This window comes from Formica exsecta, unplaced genomic scaffold, assembly GCF_003651465.1.
Source record: "Formica exsecta isolate Colony F162 unplaced genomic scaffold, ASM365146v1 scaffold482, whole genome shotgun sequence".
Lineage (NCBI taxonomy): Eukaryota > Metazoa > Arthropoda > Insecta > Hymenoptera > Formicidae > Formica > Formica exsecta.
The window spans coordinates 209344-229998 of NW_021852055.1; the positions used below are offsets into that span (position 1 = coordinate 209344).

At 33.3% G+C, this 20655-nt stretch overlaps 3 protein-coding genes across 10 annotated transcripts; all 3 read left to right on the forward strand.

Moving 5' to 3' along the window:
- Window positions 1–966: 966 nt before the first annotated feature.
- LOC115241403 lies at window positions 967–8528 on the forward strand. Of its 7 annotated transcripts, none has more exons than XR_003884898.1 (4): window positions 967–1144; window positions 1251–1343; window positions 1399–1465; window positions 7570–8528. XR_003884898.1 is itself a non-coding variant. In XM_029817148.1 (4 exons), the coding sequence occupies exons 2-4, from the start codon at window positions 1269–1271 to the stop codon at window positions 2400–2402; spliced, it is 894 nt and encodes a 297-aa protein (XP_029673008.1). In that variant the 5' UTR covers window positions 967–1144; window positions 1251–1268; the 3' UTR covers window positions 2403–3448. The 7 variants fall into 7 exon arrangements, 3 of the variants coding, with proteins under 3 accessions (XP_029673008.1, XP_029673009.1, XP_029673010.1); XR_003884897.1 differs by lacking the exon at window positions 7570–8528 and adding an exon at window positions 1651–3448 and having other exon boundaries at window positions 1399–1482; XR_003884896.1 differs by lacking the exon at window positions 7570–8528 and adding an exon at window positions 1663–3448 and having other exon boundaries at window positions 1399–1482.
- Window positions 8529–8916: 388 nt separating this feature from the next.
- LOC115241405 lies at window positions 8917–14871 on the forward strand. Of its 2 annotated transcripts, XM_029817153.1 has the most exons (5): window positions 8917–9162; window positions 9234–9523; window positions 12997–13292; window positions 13670–13841; window positions 13943–14871. In XM_029817153.1, the coding sequence occupies exons 3-5, from the start codon at window positions 13031–13033 to the stop codon at window positions 14394–14396; spliced, it is 888 nt and encodes a 295-aa protein (XP_029673013.1). In that variant the 5' UTR covers window positions 8917–9162; window positions 9234–9523; window positions 12997–13030; the 3' UTR covers window positions 14397–14871. The 2 variants fall into 2 exon arrangements, with proteins under 2 accessions (XP_029673013.1, XP_029673011.1); XM_029817151.1 differs by lacking the exon at window positions 9234–9523 and having other exon boundaries at window positions 8919–9162.
- A 2910-nt stretch (window positions 14872–17781) lies between these two features.
- On the forward strand, window positions 17782–19577 carry LOC115241407 (cytochrome b-c1 complex subunit 8-like). Its single transcript, XM_029817155.1, has 3 exons — window positions 17782–17906; window positions 18113–18273; window positions 19358–19577. The coding sequence occupies exons 2-3, from the start codon at window positions 18120–18122 to the stop codon at window positions 19450–19452; spliced, it is 249 nt and encodes an 82-aa protein (XP_029673015.1). The 5' UTR covers window positions 17782–17906; window positions 18113–18119; the 3' UTR covers window positions 19453–19577.
- The last annotated feature ends 1078 nt before the right edge of the window (window positions 19578–20655 follow it).

Genomic DNA, 20655 nt, shown 5'->3' on the forward strand with positions numbered 1-20655 from the left:
TTTAAGCCCTAAGCCTTAAGAAATTGACTAATCACAGTCAAGTATGAGGAGAATACTCGACTGTGATTAGTCAATTTCTTAAGGCTTAGGGCTTAAATCACTTATTGTAGACCGGCACTAACGGTTCCGGCATAAATTAACAGTTACGGCCTGCATAAATCAGCCTTAAGTCTATCGCACAATAGCGTTATCTGTAGCAGGATTCTCTAAACATCTTAGCGACGATTATCGTTGTCGTTAGCGAGCGATAGCCTATGAGAATTGCGCTTTTCACCAGGATTGTCCTTGCCATTGGCTGTCGCTAGTTAACGATACCGAAAATTGTCGATAGCAAGTTACTGAACCCCGCTACTGGTCGCGAACGCGAAACGCGACCAATGGGTGCGTTCAGGAGACACAACCGTTGAGTAGCAATCGAACGTGATTGGTTCTTACTTCTAGAACCAACAAATCAAAGTCGAGTGTTGACAAGACGATGCTTAGGGCCAGTTTCACCAAGCTTGGTTAGATTAACCGACGGTTAAAATTAGCAGGGTTCCAACTGAAATGATAAGAATGCTTGGTTTTCCTTCACCTCTATTTTCTGTTAGCCACCCTGCTAATTTTAACCGTCGGTTAATCTAACCGGACTTTGTGAAATTGGCCCTTAAAGTCCGTATCAGACTACGCATTGAAGATTGAGATTCAAGATTCAAGATTGAAATTTGACCAACCAGGACAAAGAAATTTTAGTCCCTTTTGTTCTGATTAGTCAAATTCCAATCTTTAATCTTCAATCTTCAATTTTCAATGCGTAGTCTGATACGGGCTTTACGGTTGTGTCTACTGTAGCGGGATTCAATAATTTGCTATCGACAATTTTCGGTATCGTTGGGGCCTCCGGTGGCTCAGTGCCTAGCGCGCCTGACTCACATCCCGGAAATCTCGGGTTCGATTCCCGACTCGACCCTGGCCTTCGCTTTCCCATAGGTCATCGCTCGCTAACGACAACGATAATCGTCGCTAAGATGTTTAGAGAATCCTGCTACTGAACGCGCTCAACGACAGTCGCTTTTCTTTATCAGAGCAAAATGATCATCGCTTTATTCATTTTAATAGAAACAAAATAACAACAAAACAAAATAATAGAAACAGTCAAGATACGGTAAGTCGTTTTTCATATTTTTGCTTATTGTTATTAATTCTTTGCTTTTAATTCCGCTTTTATTCATATAGAAGTTTAATAGTTATCTGTAATAAACATTTTATAGGTTAACATCTCCTATTGTATGGAGCCAACAGTAAAACACCGAAAAATGAATACTATGGATTCCGACCAGAATAAAAAAGCATCTACCTCCATGGTACGTTACATGTTTTTTTTTATGAAATGGATGAACAATTATTGTATATTTATAGGAAACACGTAATGAGATTCTATGTATTACGGAATATCAACTTTTGAGGACATTGCTAAGAAATCGTGGTATGTAAACAAAACCTGTAAGTCTGTTCTTTATAACTGAACTGAGCTGAACTGATTGCACTATTTCAATTTATCTTTTTCTCTTTACATTGGAAAGAGAAAAATAAACTCTGAACTAGTGCAGTCAGTTCAGTTCAGTTCAACTATAAAGAACACACTGCATATTCATAAAAGTTAATTCTAAGCAACATACACAGGCATAACACTAAATAAAGCACCCCGATGGTGTAAAACAACAAATTTGAATATGCTCAAAAAATTTCTTGAAATAGAAGTTGATGAACACGGTTTGCCAATAAAGGATCAAGCGGATGAAAATGGGGACCAAGTAAAATTTAAAAATAAAATCCTATTTAAGGATAAGAACATTTTCAAGGAAAAAGAGTTTAATGAACATTTTGGTCGTTATCCTGTAATATATGTAAATTTTAAGGGGGTATATGGAGATTCATTTGAAGATGTCTTGAGATCATTTAGATTTGTTTTACATGACTCGTTTAAAAAACATTTGTATCTAAAGAAAAGTAAAATATGGCTGGAAGAAGGGAATGATATATCAGAATTTATAAAATATGTGGATCATGCTGAGTATAAAACCTTAACAAGAAAAGAAATTGAAAAAGGTTTAAGATATCTATCCGAACTCCTTTACAAACATTTTAACAAAAAAGTATATGTGTTAATAGACGCGTACAGTATTCCTCTATCTAATGCATCGTTCAACGACTGCTTTTCTAATGATGATTTAAAAAAAGTTATATGGTTAATTTCTGATATAATTATTGTTTTACTAAAAGATAACAAATATGTATACGATGCTTTAATGAATCCCTATCATTATTGTGAGTTTTATTACAGAATGCAAACAATATTACACACCATTCTTTCTTATCTAAAGAGTTTTGTAAATATTACGGTTTTACACCAGAAGAAGTGAAATTTGTGAAAAAGTGCAAATTTGTTTAATGATCAAATTAAGATTATTAAATGTATTGGTATAATGGTTACAATGCAATTGACATTAACAATCATCGTATTAAGATATACAGCAATTGATCAATTTGTAAACTATTTAAATAGGAGAGAGTTACGTAACTATTGGTCCTCTGATGGATTATATCTAAAATTAAAAATATATTGTTCCTCTCATGATAAAGTTCAAGATAAAATTAAAAGACTTATGGATGAAACATTGATTTTTTAAGGTATATAGAAAAAATAGCAGTCGATTATATTGAAATTTTAAAAAAGGTGATTTTTTCTTCTTCATCTAATATAAAAGAAACAGATGTTAACTTATTTGTACAATTTTCGTACGAACATGGTTATTTAAATGTCGAAAATGGAGATAGAGGACGGCTTGAATTAAAAATTTCCAATTTTGAATTACATGATAAAATTTGTAAAGCCCTATTTTCTATAGATTTTTTTATTAAACATTACAATTTTGATCAAGCTTCCATGAATAACTTTATTGAATCATTAAAGTGTATATCGCAAAATGGAAGAGAGGGATCTTTTGTGCCATCGGCACAGGCCATAAAAAATTTTTATTATGGATCTATTATCATATTAACAAAAGAGTTTGAGTTTCAAGCTCATCTTTTTTACTTAATACAGAGAGGGTTTCCCAAGGTTTTTGGGAAAACATAATATATACGCGTTCAGAATGACAAAATTTAGAACTAATATCGTGATATGTGATATAGAAAAAAATACTGGAATAATTTTTGAGTTAAAACTGCGTACTAATGGAAATTCAAAATCTACTCTCAATCAAATATTAGAAAACGAATATTACATATTATATTTGAAAAGGAAAAATTGTCAATAGCTTAGTTTTAATTGGATTACACATATGGATAAACAAAAAAATTATTATTTCGTATTTAATTAATAATTCTGACAAAAAAAATATAAAAATTGTATTTACTCTCATGTATTTTTGTGTTGTAATAATCTTGAATAAATAAATTAAAATTGTAATTTGGTTTTCTTTCACACCTAGCATATTCGCTCATCAATTTGTTTATATATACATTATTACAACGTATTTTATGATAACAAAATTATTAAATTATTTTTTAAGAAACCATTCTAAAAAAATATTTTTTAAGGAACAATTCTCTCTCTCTCTCTTATTAAACATTTTTCAAGTAAAGAATATTTTAGTAATTTTTTAAGGACAAAGTATTTTTTGAAAGATTTTTTAAAAAGGTTTTTTGGGTGTGTAAGTATAATAACTTTTATAGTTTTTGAATAAATGGATTTTAATTCATCCCGAATCAATTAATCACTATTTTACTACGAATTCAAGTCTTTTATTGGCAGAGACAATGCAATGACATCATTAATCAACTTTGGGTCAATTAAACTTTCTTCATTCGAAAAATATGCTATATGTACAAAACGAGCATTTGTAAAGTGCTTTTCTAGGATGTGGGCTCACGGGCAGTGATGCCAGAATGGCCACGCTAGCAACACGCAACCGTAGTGGAGGGGATGACGCACACAAGCGCAAACCGCGAACGTGTGAGCTCGGCGCTTCGGCTGGCTTCGGATAGCAGAAGAGGACAGAATTATTGTCACTAATTAACATCACACTTGCAAAAATAAGTGTGTAAAAAAATTGTCACTAATTGACATCACACTTGCAAAAATAAGTGTATAAAAAAATTATTGTCACTAATTGACATCACATTTGCAAAAGCAAGTGTGCAAAAAAATTATTGTCACTAATTGACATCACACTTGCAAAAACAAGTGTGTAAAAAAATTATTGTCACTAATTGACATCACACTTGCAAAAACAAGTGTGTAAAAAAATTATTGTCACTAATTGACATCACACTTGCAAAAACAAGTGTGTAAAAAAATTATTGTCACTAATTGACATCACACTTGCAAAAACAAGTGTGTAAAAAAATTATTGTCACTAATTGACATCACACTTGCAAAAACAAGTGTGTAAAAAAATTATTGTCACTAATTGACATCACACTTGCAAAAACAAGTGTGTAAAAAAATTATTGTCACTAATTGACATCACACTTGCAAAAACAAGTGTGTAAAAAAATTATTGTCACTAATTGACATCACACTTGCAAAAACAAGTGTGTAAAAAAATTATTGTCACTAATTGACATCACACTTGCAAAAACAAGTGTGTAAAAAAATTATTGTCACTAATTGACATCACACTTGCAAAAACAAGTGTGTAAAAAAATTATTGTCACTAGTTTGCGCTTGTGTGCGTCATCTCCTCCACTACGGTTGCGTGTTGCTAGCGTGGCCATTCTGGCTCACGGGCCCATATACTGTGGGTGCGTTCCGTTATGCACTGCGAGTACTGCAGTCATGATGATATCATGTAAAGCGGGGAGCACACACTTTTGCATAAGCGCATAGTCATAAGCATAAGGAAATTGATTGGTCCATTTCCTTATGCATAAGGACACATGCATGCGAACACCGCGATTTCAGAACACGGCCGCTTGAGCCACGCTCGCCTCCCGAGCTCCACGCGCACCGCTCACGCGCGAAACTCTGTACGCACCGTTCCCGCATGCTGCTTCGCATAGCTATCAGAGTTAACTATCTTTTGTAATAACCGCTTGAATAAACCCAATTATTTAAACCGCTTATACGAGGCACAGTAAGTTGGAGTTTCCCCCTTCTCCCGAATCCTGGCACCGGCGAGCCTTGATCCGCGGCGTACGGGAAAGGTGAACCGTTACAAGTATATAAGGGAGTTAGCGGTTTAATAATATATCGAAGTCTGTGCGTACGTATGACGTCACCTAGGGGTTGATTGTGTATCTTAAATTCTTAAAACGATGTGAAAATTACAAAAGTGAGGAAATTCACTAGAGTGTCTACGATTCCATTCGTCGAAATCTAGTAAATCTGATCACTTTTATAATTTTTACTTTGTTTCAAGGGATACACAATCGACTTCCAGGGGGCCTATTAAGCTTATATCAGACTATGCATCGAGATTGAAATTTGACCAATCAGAACAAGGAAATTTTAGTTCCTTTTGTCCTAATTAGTTAAATTTCAATCTTCAATACGTAGTCTGATACGGGCTTTACGGTTCTTGAAACGAGGTGAAAATTACAAAAGTGAACAGATTTACTAGATTTTGACAAATTAAATTGTAGATACTCTAGTGAATTTCCTCACTTTTGTAATTTTCACTTCGTTTCAAAAACCGTAATAAGCCCCCTGGTCAATGTTTTTAGTAAGGTTTTATATTGATAGAAAGAGATGCCAGTCATCCAAATCATAGACATATAGAATGGACTGAGCGTTGCGATAGACAAACGTGCGCTCGCTGTAGAAAGAGAGATACTATATGGGAGGCCTATTTTGTCTTTTTTCCTAGCATCTCATTGGTGAGTTTGTCCCCCTCCATATAGAAAATTACCAATGAGATGCTAGGAAAAGAGACAAACATAGGCTTCCCATATAGTACCTCTCTTTCTACAGCGGGCGCGCGTTTTTTTATCTCGCAATGCTCAATCCAGTCTATATATCTATGATCCAAACGTACCTCTCTCTTGGCGAAATGATGGCGACAGCCAAATAATGGGATCGCTCATTCCAATATATATAGAGTTCAATGTGGAAGGCCTATGTTTGTCTTTTTTTTTTAGCATCTCATTGGTGATTTTCTATATGGAATTCTATATAAAATCACCAATGAGATGCTAGGAAAAGAGACAAACATAGGTCTCCCATGTAGTACCTCTCTTTCTACAGCAAGCGCGCGTTTGTCTATCGCAACGCTCAGTCCATTCTATTAGCGTTTTCGAATGAACGGATTAACCCAACCCGGTTCATTTAATCACTATATTTTACTAATGAAATTCAAGCCTTTTATTGACAGAGACGATGCATTGCATATGAATGACAATAAATTCATAGTAAAATATAGTGATTATATGTAGGATATCCTGAGGACATCGCATTTTAATCCTCGAATCTCCTGGACATCCTGAGGAAGAGTAAATGACTACGTTTACACGTCACCTCTAATCGGGTTTAATAACATTCGTAGTTCGAAGGCTGGCCAATCACAGTCATTCCATTCTTCAGAGGAATAGCTGTGATTGGTCAGTTTCACACTACGGATGTTATCAAACCCGATTAAGGGTGCCGTGTAACAGAGCTCATAGACTACGTTTACACGTCACACCTAATCAGGTTTAATAACATCCGTAGTTCGAAGGCTGGCCAATCACAGTCATTCCATTCTTCAGAGGAATAGCTGTGATTGACCAGCGGTTAATCTAACCGAGCTTGGTGAAATTGGCCCTAAGGATGCCGTGTAACAGAGCTCAATGATAGCCAAATATTAGCCTCTGGAGAATCCAGGGAGATCCTGTGGATCCTAAGAATTTTTATAGGATATGTTAGAGATATTTTTCGTACGTTTCAAGGAGCAAATTCTGAAATTGAAATATAAATTAAGATTGCGTTCTGTTATTTACTGCCAATACTAAAAATCTAATATTGAAAATAGTTCACGTTCTATGATTCTTAAAGCTTTCGTGCTGTACATGAATATTAGGTTTGCCTTCCAGGTTTGACCCATGTAATATTTTCTAAACAATCCAATATCTGAATTCCCTATATTAAGATTGCATCAGAAGTTGAACTGATAGAAAATAATTACATTTTTAATTTCCTACCAATTGCTCTTTACAAGCTTTATATAATTCTCATGACTAAATCTCAAATACGAGATCGCGCGTCGCATAGCGGTAAACAAACGAACTAGCGGCTGAATACTATTTTTTGTAACGTTTTTGAAACATTAATACTTATTATATTGCTTAAGATTTCTAAATTATATTAAATAGCCTACATAACTGAAAATAATTATGTATGCATAGTTTTCATAAAATATATTTATAATAATATTTTAAAACATCCTACAAATGTCTTGAAACGTCCTGGACATATTCAGGATGATTCTGAGGATGTTTTGTGCTGTCTGGTTTATTTTCATATTTTCTATATTTTCGAAATTCATTTCTGAATAATCGTGGTCCATGATATCACTTTGTAAAGTATCTCATACATTTTTCTCTGTGTAGTCTATGGTCGTTGTTAGCTTTCGCGCATCGCGGGCGACGAAAGCAGAAACTTGACCAATCTTTTGAGCGACGTCGCACCAAGCCTCGCGACGGATGTGACGTTCGGAAAAGCAGAGCTCTCATTGGATATCGCCCATCGCTCATCACGTTCAGTGTGCAAAGGCCATTACGGAAGAGCTTGTGCGGTGGACCTTAAGGCTATCGCACACAAATAGCGTTTTCGAATGAACGGGTTAACCCAACCCGTTCAATTATAATGGCTGCGTTCAGCAGAAAAAGCAGCTTTGCAACTGTTGTAAAATTCTTTAATATGATTGGTTTATACATTTAGATCCGGCAGGAACTAAGGGCAAGAACCAATCATATTAAAGAATTTTACAACAGTTGCAAAGCTGCTTTTTCTACTGAACGCAGCCAATGTATGTCCTGGATGCCCCCTGGATGACCGCCGTAGAGTTAGCAGAGAAATTAAATATTTTCTAATTATTTTATATTATATAATTTGGAAATCGTTTGGGGAAGATTAGGAAAATCATTTTAACATTTAGGAAACAATATTTTCTTTGTAATAATAAAAATTTATCGAGCGTCAAGTTAGCAGGTCTTAATTATGTTTAATAAATATTATGAACGGAATCGATTAGAAATCATTTGGGAATAACATATTCATTAATATTTTTATTTGGGAAAGTCGCATTTTTGTAATTTAAATAAATTTGTGTATTCAAAAATATGCATTATGCGTTATGCACGCGGCATAAAGGATTCAACCAATCAGAGTCCTTTATTTCTAAAATGAAAGACTCAATAAAATATTTTCATGTGCGCTGGTCCTTAAGAGCAAGCAAAATGAACAAGATTCAACTCTATAACATTATGTTACGTATGACGTCGTCGGAATTGACGACGTAGATTTTATTATTTTACTGAATTTTTATAATTTTTTTATAAACATACCTATAATAAATTAATGGCTTCATGCCTGCAACATTGGTAAGAAATTTTAAGTACATATTTTTGTAACATTTTAATAGAAAGCACATACAATTTATAATAAATTAAAAATAAATTTCAGGACCATGTGCTGCGTGTTTCATTTTTCATTAATGCATAATGGCCTGCAAAATAAGATCGCCCGAAAATATTTAAATTCTCTGCTAACTCTACGGCTGTCCCTGGATGTCCTAAAGCTCGTATCAGACTATGCATTGAAGATTGAGATTCAAGATTGACATTTGACCAATCAGAATAAAGAAATTTTAGTCTCTTTTGTTCTGATTCGTCAAATTCCAATCTTTAATCTTCAATCTTCAATTTTCAATGCGTAGTCTGATACGGGCTTAAGGACATCCTTGTGCTATCTGGGGTATGAACGAAGGAAAATAAATTTTTACAAGCTCGTCGCGCATTGCTCATCGCGCATCGCCCATCGCGTCCAGTGTGCGAGGGCCATAATGCGTTACGTTACGTACTGACCGTAAACTTAGATTCGTACGTAACCTTAAACTTCAGTCAACGCACAAAGAAAATCGTAACCGTAACAAAACAAAAGTAACGTAGCTAAAGAGTGATCAGAGCGTCATCATATATGAGGTAAGTATATGACATATCCCAGATAGCAAAATACTAGCAGTATGCCAACAAATTCAATCATGACTTTGCAGCTAATTCCGCTTTGCTGCGTTCTCATTAAGCTTAATTTCTGGCAGCATGGCTTGCCGATATAATATAACAGAGAAAATGGAGCAAAAATCGAGTATTAGTTGCTATCGTGACAGCAGATATGTAACAAATATTGAGGCAAAAATGCGGCAGAAATCAAGCATGGCCTACCGTTACAACGTAACGACAGAAACGCAGTAAAAGTCGAGCATTGCCTGTTGTCACAATGTGATGACGAAAATACTGTAAAAATAAAACACGCCTAACACAAAGCATAATTACTAATATAGATGTAATAAAAACTGAATATTAGCATAGTTATAAATAAGTAATTAAATATATAAATTAAAATAAATGATTAATTTATTAATAATTTGTAAATTTTAAGATTTGTATGGAAATTCAACTCTTTATTTTGTTTCAAGCAGTCAATAATTGGACGATTTTCTATTGATCCACTCGATTTCCAAATTTTCAGTTTAATATTTTGAATCCTTTGTTAGAATTCAGAAATTAAGCTGATAAAAATAGATATGGCTCCTGCACACATGGGTCGATCATGTACTTTTCCTCTAGGGCGGAAACGTGAAAAGTGAAGTTTCATTTTTCTATGATTTTGCCCGATCATGTAACTCTCCCAACCGCGGAAAAGTGAAACTTTTCGCTATGAAACGTGGTGGCGGAAAGGCAGAAATCTAGGGAATTAATAAATATACTTTGGAATTAGAATAAATATAGTACATTCTTGTTGTACTGCATCGACAGAAGAAAGATTTGTTATGTATGCAATATGCTGTATTAATAATAATAATCGCCCCTAGCTATAAAGCCTAAAAGTTATGTTTAATGATTTCATTTTCCACACATCCAAGCTACATACATAATCGCTATGCGTGAAAAGTTTCACGTGAAATCTGGATAAGTGAAAAATGAAAAGTGAAATTACATGATCGACCTCCAGGATACAAGACGCGGCGAACGTTGCCGTGCGGCAAAAGGCGATACAATAGCCAATCAATTTTTCGCTCTAATGAAAAAGTTGTAAGTTGATTGGCTACCGCGTCACTTTTTGCCGCACGGCAAGCGTTTCCGCGTCCTGTGTGCAGAGCGGAAGCCATTACACATTTTTAATCTTGTTATCGCGTTTTGCAATCTTTATATTTACCTATAACAGAAACTTAAATACGAGATAGATATGTCATATAGCGGTAAACGAAAAAACTATTAGGTTGTTCGGAAAGTAATTTCGTTTTTTCCAACAGAGGACTTAATTGTATTTTTTCACAGCCAACTTCACACTTAAGCCGTATAATCATTATATATTTTAACAGCTGATATAGCAAGGCTTGCTTGTGAAAAAGTTCGATTGATTCTACGCAGTAGTTTTTGGTTGGTACCCTTTCAAATATGGAAAGCGAAAAGCAGCATTTTTGGCATATTTTATTATTTTTTTTAAATTTTTTTTTACTTTTTTTTTGTTTTTATTTTTTTTCATATTCTCCAGATCTGGCACCTTCTGATTATTATTTGTTCCGGTCTCTACAAAATTTTTTAGACGGTAAAACCTTTACTTCAAATGAGGAGGTCAAAAATCACCTTTTCAAATATGGAAAGCGAAAAGCAGCATTTTCGGCATATTTTATTATTTAAAAAAAATTTTTTTTTACTTTTTTTTTGTTTTTATTTTTTTTTATATTCTCCAGATCTGGCACCTTCTGATTATTATTTGTTCCGGTCTCTACAAAATTTTTTAGACGGTAAAACCTTTACTTCAAATGAAGAGATCAAAAATCACCTGGATCAGTTTTTTGCCAGCAAAAAACAAAAATTTTATGCTACTGCCAGAAAGATGGCAAAAGGTATTGGACCAGAATGGACAATATATAATTCAATAAAATATTTATTCACTATAAGAAAATCGTCTTTCATTTTCATAGAAAAAAACGAAATTAATTTCCGAACAACCCAATATGTATAACGATATAACATATCTTAATATTGCTGTGATTCTGCCATTATTTTATGACAACAGAGCATGCTGTGTTTCTGCTGTGTTTCTGGTGTTATCTTTTGAAATGACAGCGCATGCTTAATTTTTGCAGCATTTTTGCCCTTATGCCGTGCTTGCAGATGAACTCGATTTCTAACGATATTCTACCGATATAGCATGATGTATCATTATGTTCAATTTTTATTTAGCTTTTGTTGACATATTGTGCCAACACGCAACGCTTTAAATCTACTGTTTTTATGCCAAGAACTTCTGCTTAAATTTTGCAGCATTTTTTGTAGCATATAATGATGCAAAGATTGCTTGTTTTCTCCTGCATTTCTGCCGGTACTAATAAAAACATAGTCCAGGCAAATCAGATTTTTTAGGGGAAAAAAGTGGTAAAGTTTTGATTTTTGGATAATAAACTCTCGAAAGGATTAGAAATAAGGTACAAAAAAGTTCCTACCCTAATCATGGATGGAACATCCTCCTTTAGACGGAAAACTACCCCTGGAACGGACTCGTTCGGAGTTTTCTTCACTTATCTTCTAAACCGTTACTCAAACGAAAAAAATTTTGTCATGAAATTTTGCATAAAAAAGGTCTGATATACCATAAAGCTAATTCCCATATAATTCTCGCAATTAGGGTTCGAAGTTAAGGGAAATGCAGCGCACAAAGGAAAAAATCGCTCTAGCACGCCTTTTTGTCGCAAATATTTCCGAAACCGCTGTTTTTACTCAAAAAATGATAAGGACAAAAATTATAGAGCAGAATATTTTCTATAAAGTACTTGTCCCACAATTTTTTGTTTAATGTTCTTCACCAGTCATCGTGTTAATGTTGAAATCTGCATTATCGAAAACAAATTGGGAAAACGAAGAGCTATCGATATCAGGACATGATTGTATCGCAGAATACTCGAACTGTGAAACTTCTTTATAGCTTGAACATAAACCCATATTGCATACTGTTTGGACGATACTTTTCGAGGCAACTTTGCCTCATTACCAAAAACAGCGGTTTCGGAGATATTTGCGACAAAAAGGCGTGCTAGAGCGATTTTTTTCTTTGTGCGCTATATTTCCCTTAACTTTGAACCCTAATTGCGAGAATTTTATGGGAATTAACTTTATGGTATATCAGACCTTTTTATGCAAAATTTCATGGCGAATATTTTTAATCCTATGATTTTTTCGTCCAAGTAATCCAAGTCGTCCAAGTTTAGAAGATAAGTGAGGAAAACTCCGAACGAGTCCGTTTCAGGGGTAGTTTTTTGTCCAAAAGGGGATGTTCCATCCACGATTAGGGTGGGAACATTTTTGTCCCTTATTTCTAATCCTTTCGAGAGTTCATTGTCCAAAAAATCAAAACTTTATAAATTTTTCCACTATATAGCCTTTTTTGATTTAATTTGCCTGGACTAACAGCAAATGCGCGGCTGCTGCCGGAATTCTACCGATATAATATGTAATGCATAATTTGCAATACGTTATCTGGCAAACTTGGCAATTTGGGTATTTTATAGTAAAAAAATTTTGTGAATAATTAATTTGATAAATTAATACTCTTATTCATATTTATAACTTTATTGTAGTAGTTCATTTTCGCAGGTATTGTTAAAATATATAGTATATACCTCTTATTTTCAAATAACCGTACCTATCTGGGTTTTTTTATTTTTAATATTATGTTCATTATTATTTATATATAATTCTAATTATATATTACTCTAATTCTATTTTAAATTGTTTAACGTTACGTATTTAAAGATTTTAGATAAAAATAAAGTGCAAACTGTAAAACATGGATCATCAGTATAGTTCATATATTTGGAATGAAGAATCGTCAGACACGATGAGTAAAGAAATTATTGAACTAGATACTGAAAGTGCAACTGATGCCAATATCCATGTTCCAGAAAAAATGGGCGATGATTATTTAATTGAACTATACAAAGAAAGAAGATTTCTGTATGATAAGAAAAATAGAGATTTTAAGAACAATGAAATAAAAAATAATGCCTGGAAAGAAATGTCATTGATCATGACAAAAGATAAAAATCTTGGTGAGTAAAATTGTGTTTAAATGTTATAATATATGATCCTAGAAAACATTAAAACTTAACATTTTAAAGACGTCTTAAAATTCTCAAGACAATTTGAAATCTTCCAGAAAGAAAATTTTTTAAGATGTCCCGACTTGTAACATCTTAAAGATGCCTAATTTAAGAGTACACGTTTATTATACATTAGTATATTAATGAAATTATAGTTTTAAAGTTTTAAAAGTACTTCATAAAAAACGATTTGGGGAAACGTCTTTACGACGTTTTTCAGACATATTTGTTCTCTGGGATAGATTTTAAATGTGTAATAAATTCATTTCTCTTTATTTTCATCATCCATAAAACGATTATTCAATTTATAATATATCATTTTTCAGGAAATCATTACACGGCTGAATATTGTAAAAAAAGAATAACCACCTTAAGGGAACGATATGTAAAGTTGAAGAAGGAACAGGATTTGAAAAGTGGAAGTGCAGGTTGTAATAAAAAGAAATCTTCCCTTTTATCGCAATTGTCGTTTTTAGATGAATATATTCAAAGAAGACGGTCAGTGTTTTATACATAATTTTTTACATACAAATTTCTATATATTAATATTCATATTGACATTAAATTTTTATTTTACTTTTGTTTAACCTTTCTTATAGAACTTTAACAAATGTGAAAGAAAATGAAAATGCACAAATGCCTGCTCTTAATAATAATGCAGCTATATACCAGAAAATAAAAGTCGTAGAAATTAACAATTCCAATAAAAGAGAATCTGAAAAATCTTCATCAAGCCAAGATAACACTCAATACGATTCAACTGAAGATCCTACATTTTATCAAAAACCACGTAAAATAATAAAAAATAGTCCTGCAAAAAAAAGCAATGAAAATGATGACACTTTACGTGACCTGACTAATGCAATTATTAATATTTGTACTCAACTACAATCGAATTCAACAACACATGGAAACGTTGTTTCTAAATCTGCAGAACAAGCTTTTGCAGAATTTGTTGCTTTTTCCTTACAAGGAATGGAAGAGCCAGAACGCAGTATAAGGCGAAACAAAATATTTCAAGATCTCACTACACCACTCGATCAGTTATTGTAATAAAATGTCTATTTCTTTTTATATTTTAAAATGTTCTTTTAATTACACATTTTTTTACTATTTTATTTTGTTTTTATCTATTGATAAATATATATATGTATTTATGAGTAATATGGATCGATCATTTTTAGTTTATTCTATGTTCAAGTTTAACCAAAGACTTGAAGTATTTGAAGTTTGCGTTAAAGATGTAAATGCTTAAGTGGCAAATTATTACAAATATTTTTATTTTATTGAAACTAGCGTCAAAACCAAGAAGATTAGAACATGTTGAATTGTTGTAATCTTAATATAAAAAATGTTAAATGTTATTTTTGCTAGTGCAATCTGTAACGTATTTAATAAGACTGCTATAAAATGTTTTTTTTCAATAAAACTATATTATTATAATGTTTTATTACATTTAATAATGAACAAAAAAATTATGATTTATTATACATAAATACATAGTATTAAAGTATCGCTATTGTAACCATCAATGCTTCAATAAGAATATTTTATTGCATTATCGTTTCATTTGCTAAAGTAGTAAGTGGATTGTTTCTTTTCTTCTTCTCTTTATTCTTTTAATGTTTTTTTTTTTTATATAAAGGACCACGCACGATTCATATGAAAAAAACGTTTTTGGTCAATTCGCTTGAATTTGTGATGTTATAGTTCTTGTGTCCCTGATCAAAAATGCCAAGTTACAGAAACTTTCTATGTCCAGTTTTTGAATTATACGGGTATACAAGAAGTATTGGAACCCCTTTTAATATTTCGAAAAATACGCATTCTAGAAAAAAATGTTTCATATAAAAGTTGCAGGGTTTTATGTGACGCATTACATAGCAATATTATTATGACCTTGAATAGCGTTGTCAAAGTCACGTAAAGATTACCTTGACATTTTTTAACAGAAATCCCCATTTTTGATTGCATATTCTTATAGCTTACCTTAAGAGCTTTTCAAAACACTATAATAAAGTTCCTTTCCATTAAGTATTTTCAAGTTATCAGGCTGGAAAGATACAGTACCGTCAGTATTATAGCATTACTCGAAAGTGATTTTTACGTGATCTTAACAATGCTATTTCAAGTCACATTAACATTTACTACTTAATGCACCACCTAAAACCCTGCAACTTTTATATGAAACATTTTTTTCTCGAATGCGTATTTTTCGAAATATTAAAAGGGGTTCCAATACTTCTTGTATACTAATATAATTCAGAAACTGGACATAGAAAGTTTCTGTAACTTGACATATTTGATCAAGGACACAAGAACTATAACATCCCAGTGAGCATTATTGAGAGGATGAGCTCTTTAAGAGGACTTTTTACAGACTTAATTAAATTTTCTTAGAAATGATATCAGTAAGTTATCTTTTTGTAAGATATCTTTCACAAGAGCTCTTTATGATATCTCTTCATAGATATCTCTAAAATCTGTAGCAAGCGTGCCATTTAAGATATTTAACGAAAGCCGCACACATGCGCAAGCAACGTACATGTGAACTAGAGACCCTGTGTTCTAGTGTAAACTGCGTGCCACTGCATGGATACATGATCATTTATCGATGAACGCAATTTTTTGCAAGCTTTGTAGGGGCCGCGCTGTTGTGTCCGCCTACGTGTACATATATTTAGATTTGGAGTTTTATTCAGTATCGGACACGTCGAACATCCACAATTTATCATCAACATAAATTTGTAGCTTCTTCAAAGTCATTTTTTATGAATTTCGGAATCCTATAATTTGTATCACTTTACAGATAGTCTCCTTCCGGCCTAAGGGGTCGTTCCCACTGAGCGCGTCTCGCGTCGCGTCATGCGTCGCGTTACAAGGTAGCCAATCAGAACGTCTGTTTTATTGCATCATCTCCGACGCGACCTTCTTGCGCGACGCGTCGGTTTGGTTCGTTTGGTTGCTTGACATTCTCGCGTTTGCCATAATAACATAATTTCATACATACATACTATACTCATTTTGTTTCAATCGTAGGTCTCCTATATTTAATACACTGTTTTAGGTCATATACTGTTTTACAGAAAACAGATAATCAGATTTGTACTATATTTTAATTTAAAGGTTATGTTTACGTTTATTGCAACCAATAACCTGGCGAACTAGTACATTCTGCGCATGCGTTGATTTGCCGCGACGCGTTCAGTGTGAATAACAAAAAACACCATGTCTTGAACTTGCGTCGTGACGCGACGCTTGACGCGCTCAGTGAGGGTGCCATTACACGGAGCGCGGAAACGCGGAACGAGAGTGAAACCAATCGCGAGCATTCTGCAGTTTTTGTTACGCTCGCGATTGGTTCCCTTCTCGTTCCGCGTTACGCTAATCCGCGTTTCCGCGCTTCATGTAATGGCACCCTGAGATCGACCCCTAAATAACTTTCGCGCATGAACCACGCATGGACTACACCATAGACATAGTATATCTAGACCAAGTGTTGAGGAGTGGGGGCCGATGTGCACGTAGAAAAGGACATACTCTGTTTCGTGCCCCTTGCGTTCTCTCTCGCTCGCACAGAGCATAGCGCTCTCTTTCGTCATGCTACGTGCGAGCGAGAGAGAACGCAAGGGGCACGAAACAGAGTATGTCCTTTTCTACGTAGACATCGGCCCCCACTCCTTAAATAAAGGCAAACGCTCGGTCTAGATATACTATGTCTATGGACTACACCATCTCGGGAGCTGAGGCAGCTCATGCTCATGCGCTCTCATGCGCTGCACAACATGGCGCGGCGTTGTGGTGAGAGACCGTTTCCATGCGCGCATGAACTGCGCATGGATTGAAACGGAACGATCTCGTGCGCTCCTATGCGCATCATGCGAGAAACGGAACGCACCCTTAGTACTCACAGGTCTTATTACTAGCAGGCCTTAAGACTAGGATGCGGTTATACCTAGCGGACATAGTACTAACAGGCAATTCTAACTAGCGGACTTATCTCTAGCATGCGGCTTCTATTTACAACGCGGTATTTACATGCAGCTTATATACTAGTGTCGGGTTAGGTGGTGAGGTATTGCGGGCAAGACCGAGTGTCACGTCGGGCCAGCCTTGGCAACGGAAACCGGCGAAACCCGGCAGGGCTGAGCGAAACCTCAGCCCGGGTAGGTGCTAGGAGCCGGCGAAACCCGACAGGGCTAAGAGAAACCTTAGCCCGAGGAGTGGTGACAGGAGTTGGCGAAATCCGACGGGGCTGAGCGAAACCTCAGCCCGAAGGTAGAGATAGCCGGCGAAACCCGGCAGAGCCAAGAGAAACCTTGGCCCCGAGAGGTAGTAGGTACTTCGTAGGTCGGTGTATGGAGTCGGATCGCAGGACGGAATCTGAACGATCTCGTGCGCTCCTATGCGCATCATGCGAGAAACGGAACGCACCCTAGATATACTATGTCTATAGGTGTACTTCTATGTACCCCCCTTATCTCAGGGAACGAATCGTTGACGCGTAGTGTACAACATACTACACACAAGACTTCTCGCATGTGTATGTGTTTTGCACTGCAGGTACAGAAATATTATATAATTATACAATATGTTGATACATATTTTTTTTTTATTGGGAGTGTGTGGTCAAACTTGATTTAAATTCAATATATTGAATTTAAGCAATGTTTTAAGAAATTACGTTGTTATACTTGTTCGAGAATGGTTATGTTCTGTTAAATCATATCAATTAGATATATAACTACAAATTTTTTAATACGTTTTAGCTAAATCATGGGAAAACAATTCGGAAATCTTGCCAAAATTAATGGCATTGTCTTTTTCCGTCTTAGTCCATATGAACAAAAAGCCTTCAAGGGAATAATCTCCGAAGGTGTACCGAACTTGATACGACGTTTCCAAGATCGTGTATTCCGTGTTGCACCTTGTAAGCATATTTGATAATTACATAATTAATATGTTAGATGAGATAGGAGTTACCAATGACTAGTAATCCACTTTTTTATGGTGATATCTGTGATACCAACAATATTTAAATTAATTAAAACATTTGCGACAAATAAATTGTAATATACTTGTTATATATATACTTTAACTTCTAAATAAAATAGAATGTATGAATGCGCCATAGAAAAGTCACTAGAGAAAATAAGAGAAATGCGTTATATATATTAATATTGGCCACAATTTAATTATATTTATATATATTATATATATATTATATATATTACTCTATGTCATTCATAAATTTCTTTTTAAATTGTGCTTAAAGAAAAGACTCCAAGTGGAGTGTAATGTTATAGAATAGCATTATATCTTATATCTTATACCGTAAAATAGGTTTCACATCTTTAATATAATTTTAAAGATTTTTGTAAGTTTATCATTTTGACAAAAAAACATCATATAATATCTATCTTTTTATTTATTAAGAAATATTTATTATTAAATAATAAATTTTATTATTGAAATATTACCATTTATATTATTTTCAATCGTGTGCTCATTATTGTTTTGTCCTGCAGAATTTTGATTAACATTCAAATGTTGCTCCTCTGCTGGAACACCTACAACAAAAAAAATTTAAATAATTATTTTGCTTTATAATGATTAAAACAATTTAAGAATAATAAATTCATAAATGTATATTTCGATATAAAGAAACTACAATACAAATTAAACCTATTCAACATATGTGTATATATATACACATATTTTCATGTATATGTATGTGATTAATGATAATGAAAATATTAATGATAATAAGAATATCTATTTCTGACTTTTATCAATAAGACAATGTGTATATATGCAAATAGATATTGCTCCAGTACTATAATATATATAATAATCACAATAATCTAATAATTTATAATTAAACACTTCCAATAATAAAAATTTCTGGCGTAGTTAAACGTGCAAAATTTACTCAGCATATATAATTGCATATTTATTTTGCAATTTAATGATGCATTTTAATGCTCTAATAATGGATCATTTATTTGTCACAGTTTTCATGTTTTCTTACTTGCTTGTAAGTTGGGCAAAGGAGAAGAATGATGCTTTTTCTCGCAAAAACCCCAAGGACTATGAAAATGATACGTAAAATATAAGTGAATAGATTTTTAAGTTTAATAATGTAGACACATCTAGATAGTATATTGTAAATTGCCAATCAATCTTCAGCATTGAAATAAAAAAATAAACTATTAATATATATATTAGAAAATATCTTGGATTTTCTTTCTTTATATAAATTCATTGCTCCTTTTTTTACACAATCCAAATAAAATATAAAATGCAATTATGTTACATAAGAAAAAGAAGATTTCACATATTTTTAAAAAAAGTCTATTAAGAGGATAAGTTTTATTATTAATATAAAAATACATTTTGTCTATATTAAATTTGATATATCTTAGACATTCTATTTAATTATATATATATATATATAAAGGGTGTTCCACCAAAAGTGGCCACCCCCTTTTATCTTTTAAACTAAAAGAGATAGACCATAACAAATATATATCAAACTATATGGTTCAAACTGAACTCTATTGTGAGCATAATGGTTGCTTTCAAAAGCTATTGGTGTTAATGAACGGAGAGGTATGCCATATCGCAGGGCCGAAAATGAAAAGGTAAACGTCGCCCGCGATATTTCAAGTTGTTAAAACACGTATAAGGTATAAAATATTTACATTATATCAAACATCGTTGTATTTGTTTCAAACAGTGCTACAACTTTTATCATATCGAAAAATTCACATTATAAAAAAATTATGCATACCTTTGTTCGTTAACATAGATAGCTTTTGAAAGCTGAAACCATTATGCTCACAATAGAGTTCAGTTTGAACCATTTAATTTGGGTCACCTTTAATTTTTTAAATGGAACTGCCTACTTTTCATTGCATATTCTGATAGCTTATCTCGAGAGCCTTTCAAAACACTATAATAAAGTAATTTTTTAAGTACTTTTTGGGTTATTTTATATTTTAATCTGATATATTTTGATATAAAAAATCAAATATCTCGTAAAATATTTAGTTTTCGATAATCTTACCGTAATACTTTTATGTACAAAATAATGAGATAAATCAATTAGTAAAAAAAAATTGTTTTTAAGAAAAAGTATGTAATCATGTGTCCCCCTTTGAGCCATACAACTTTTGTTTAAAACATTTTTGTCTTAAACTTATAGATTTTAAGATATTTCAATGGATACATTAAAATGGCCTATCCTGTATTGTATTAGGTGTACAAATAAGTTTCCGCTGTTTTTTATCAAAAATTGGACATTTATTGT

Coding starts and splice junctions, on each gene's coding strand:
- LOC115241403 (XM_029817148.1), top strand. CDS start 1,269: ATGGAGCCAACAGTAAAACACCGAAAAATGAATACTATGGATTCCGAC. Junction 1,344..1,398: donor AAAAAGCATCTACCTCCATG/GTACGTTACATG, acceptor GTATATTTATAG/GAAACACGTAATGAGATTCT. Junction 1,466..1,650: donor GACATTGCTAAGAAATCGTG/GTATGTAAACAA, acceptor GTTAATTCTAAG/CAACATACACAGGCATAACA.
- LOC115241405 (XM_029817153.1), top strand. CDS start 13,031: ATGGATCATCAGTATAGTTCATATATTTGGAATGAAGAATCGTCAGAC. Junction 13,293..13,669: donor GACAAAAGATAAAAATCTTG/GTGAGTAAAATT, acceptor ATCATTTTTCAG/GAAATCATTACACGGCTGAA. Junction 13,842..13,942: donor GAATATATTCAAAGAAGACG/GTCAGTGTTTTA, acceptor CCTTTCTTATAG/AACTTTAACAAATGTGAAAG.
- LOC115241407 (XM_029817155.1), top strand. CDS start 18,120: ATGGGAAAACAATTCGGAAATCTTGCCAAAATTAATGGCATTGTCTTT. Junction 18,274..19,357: donor TGTATTCCGTGTTGCACCTT/GTAAGCATATTT, acceptor TATTTGTCACAG/TTTTCATGTTTTCTTACTTG.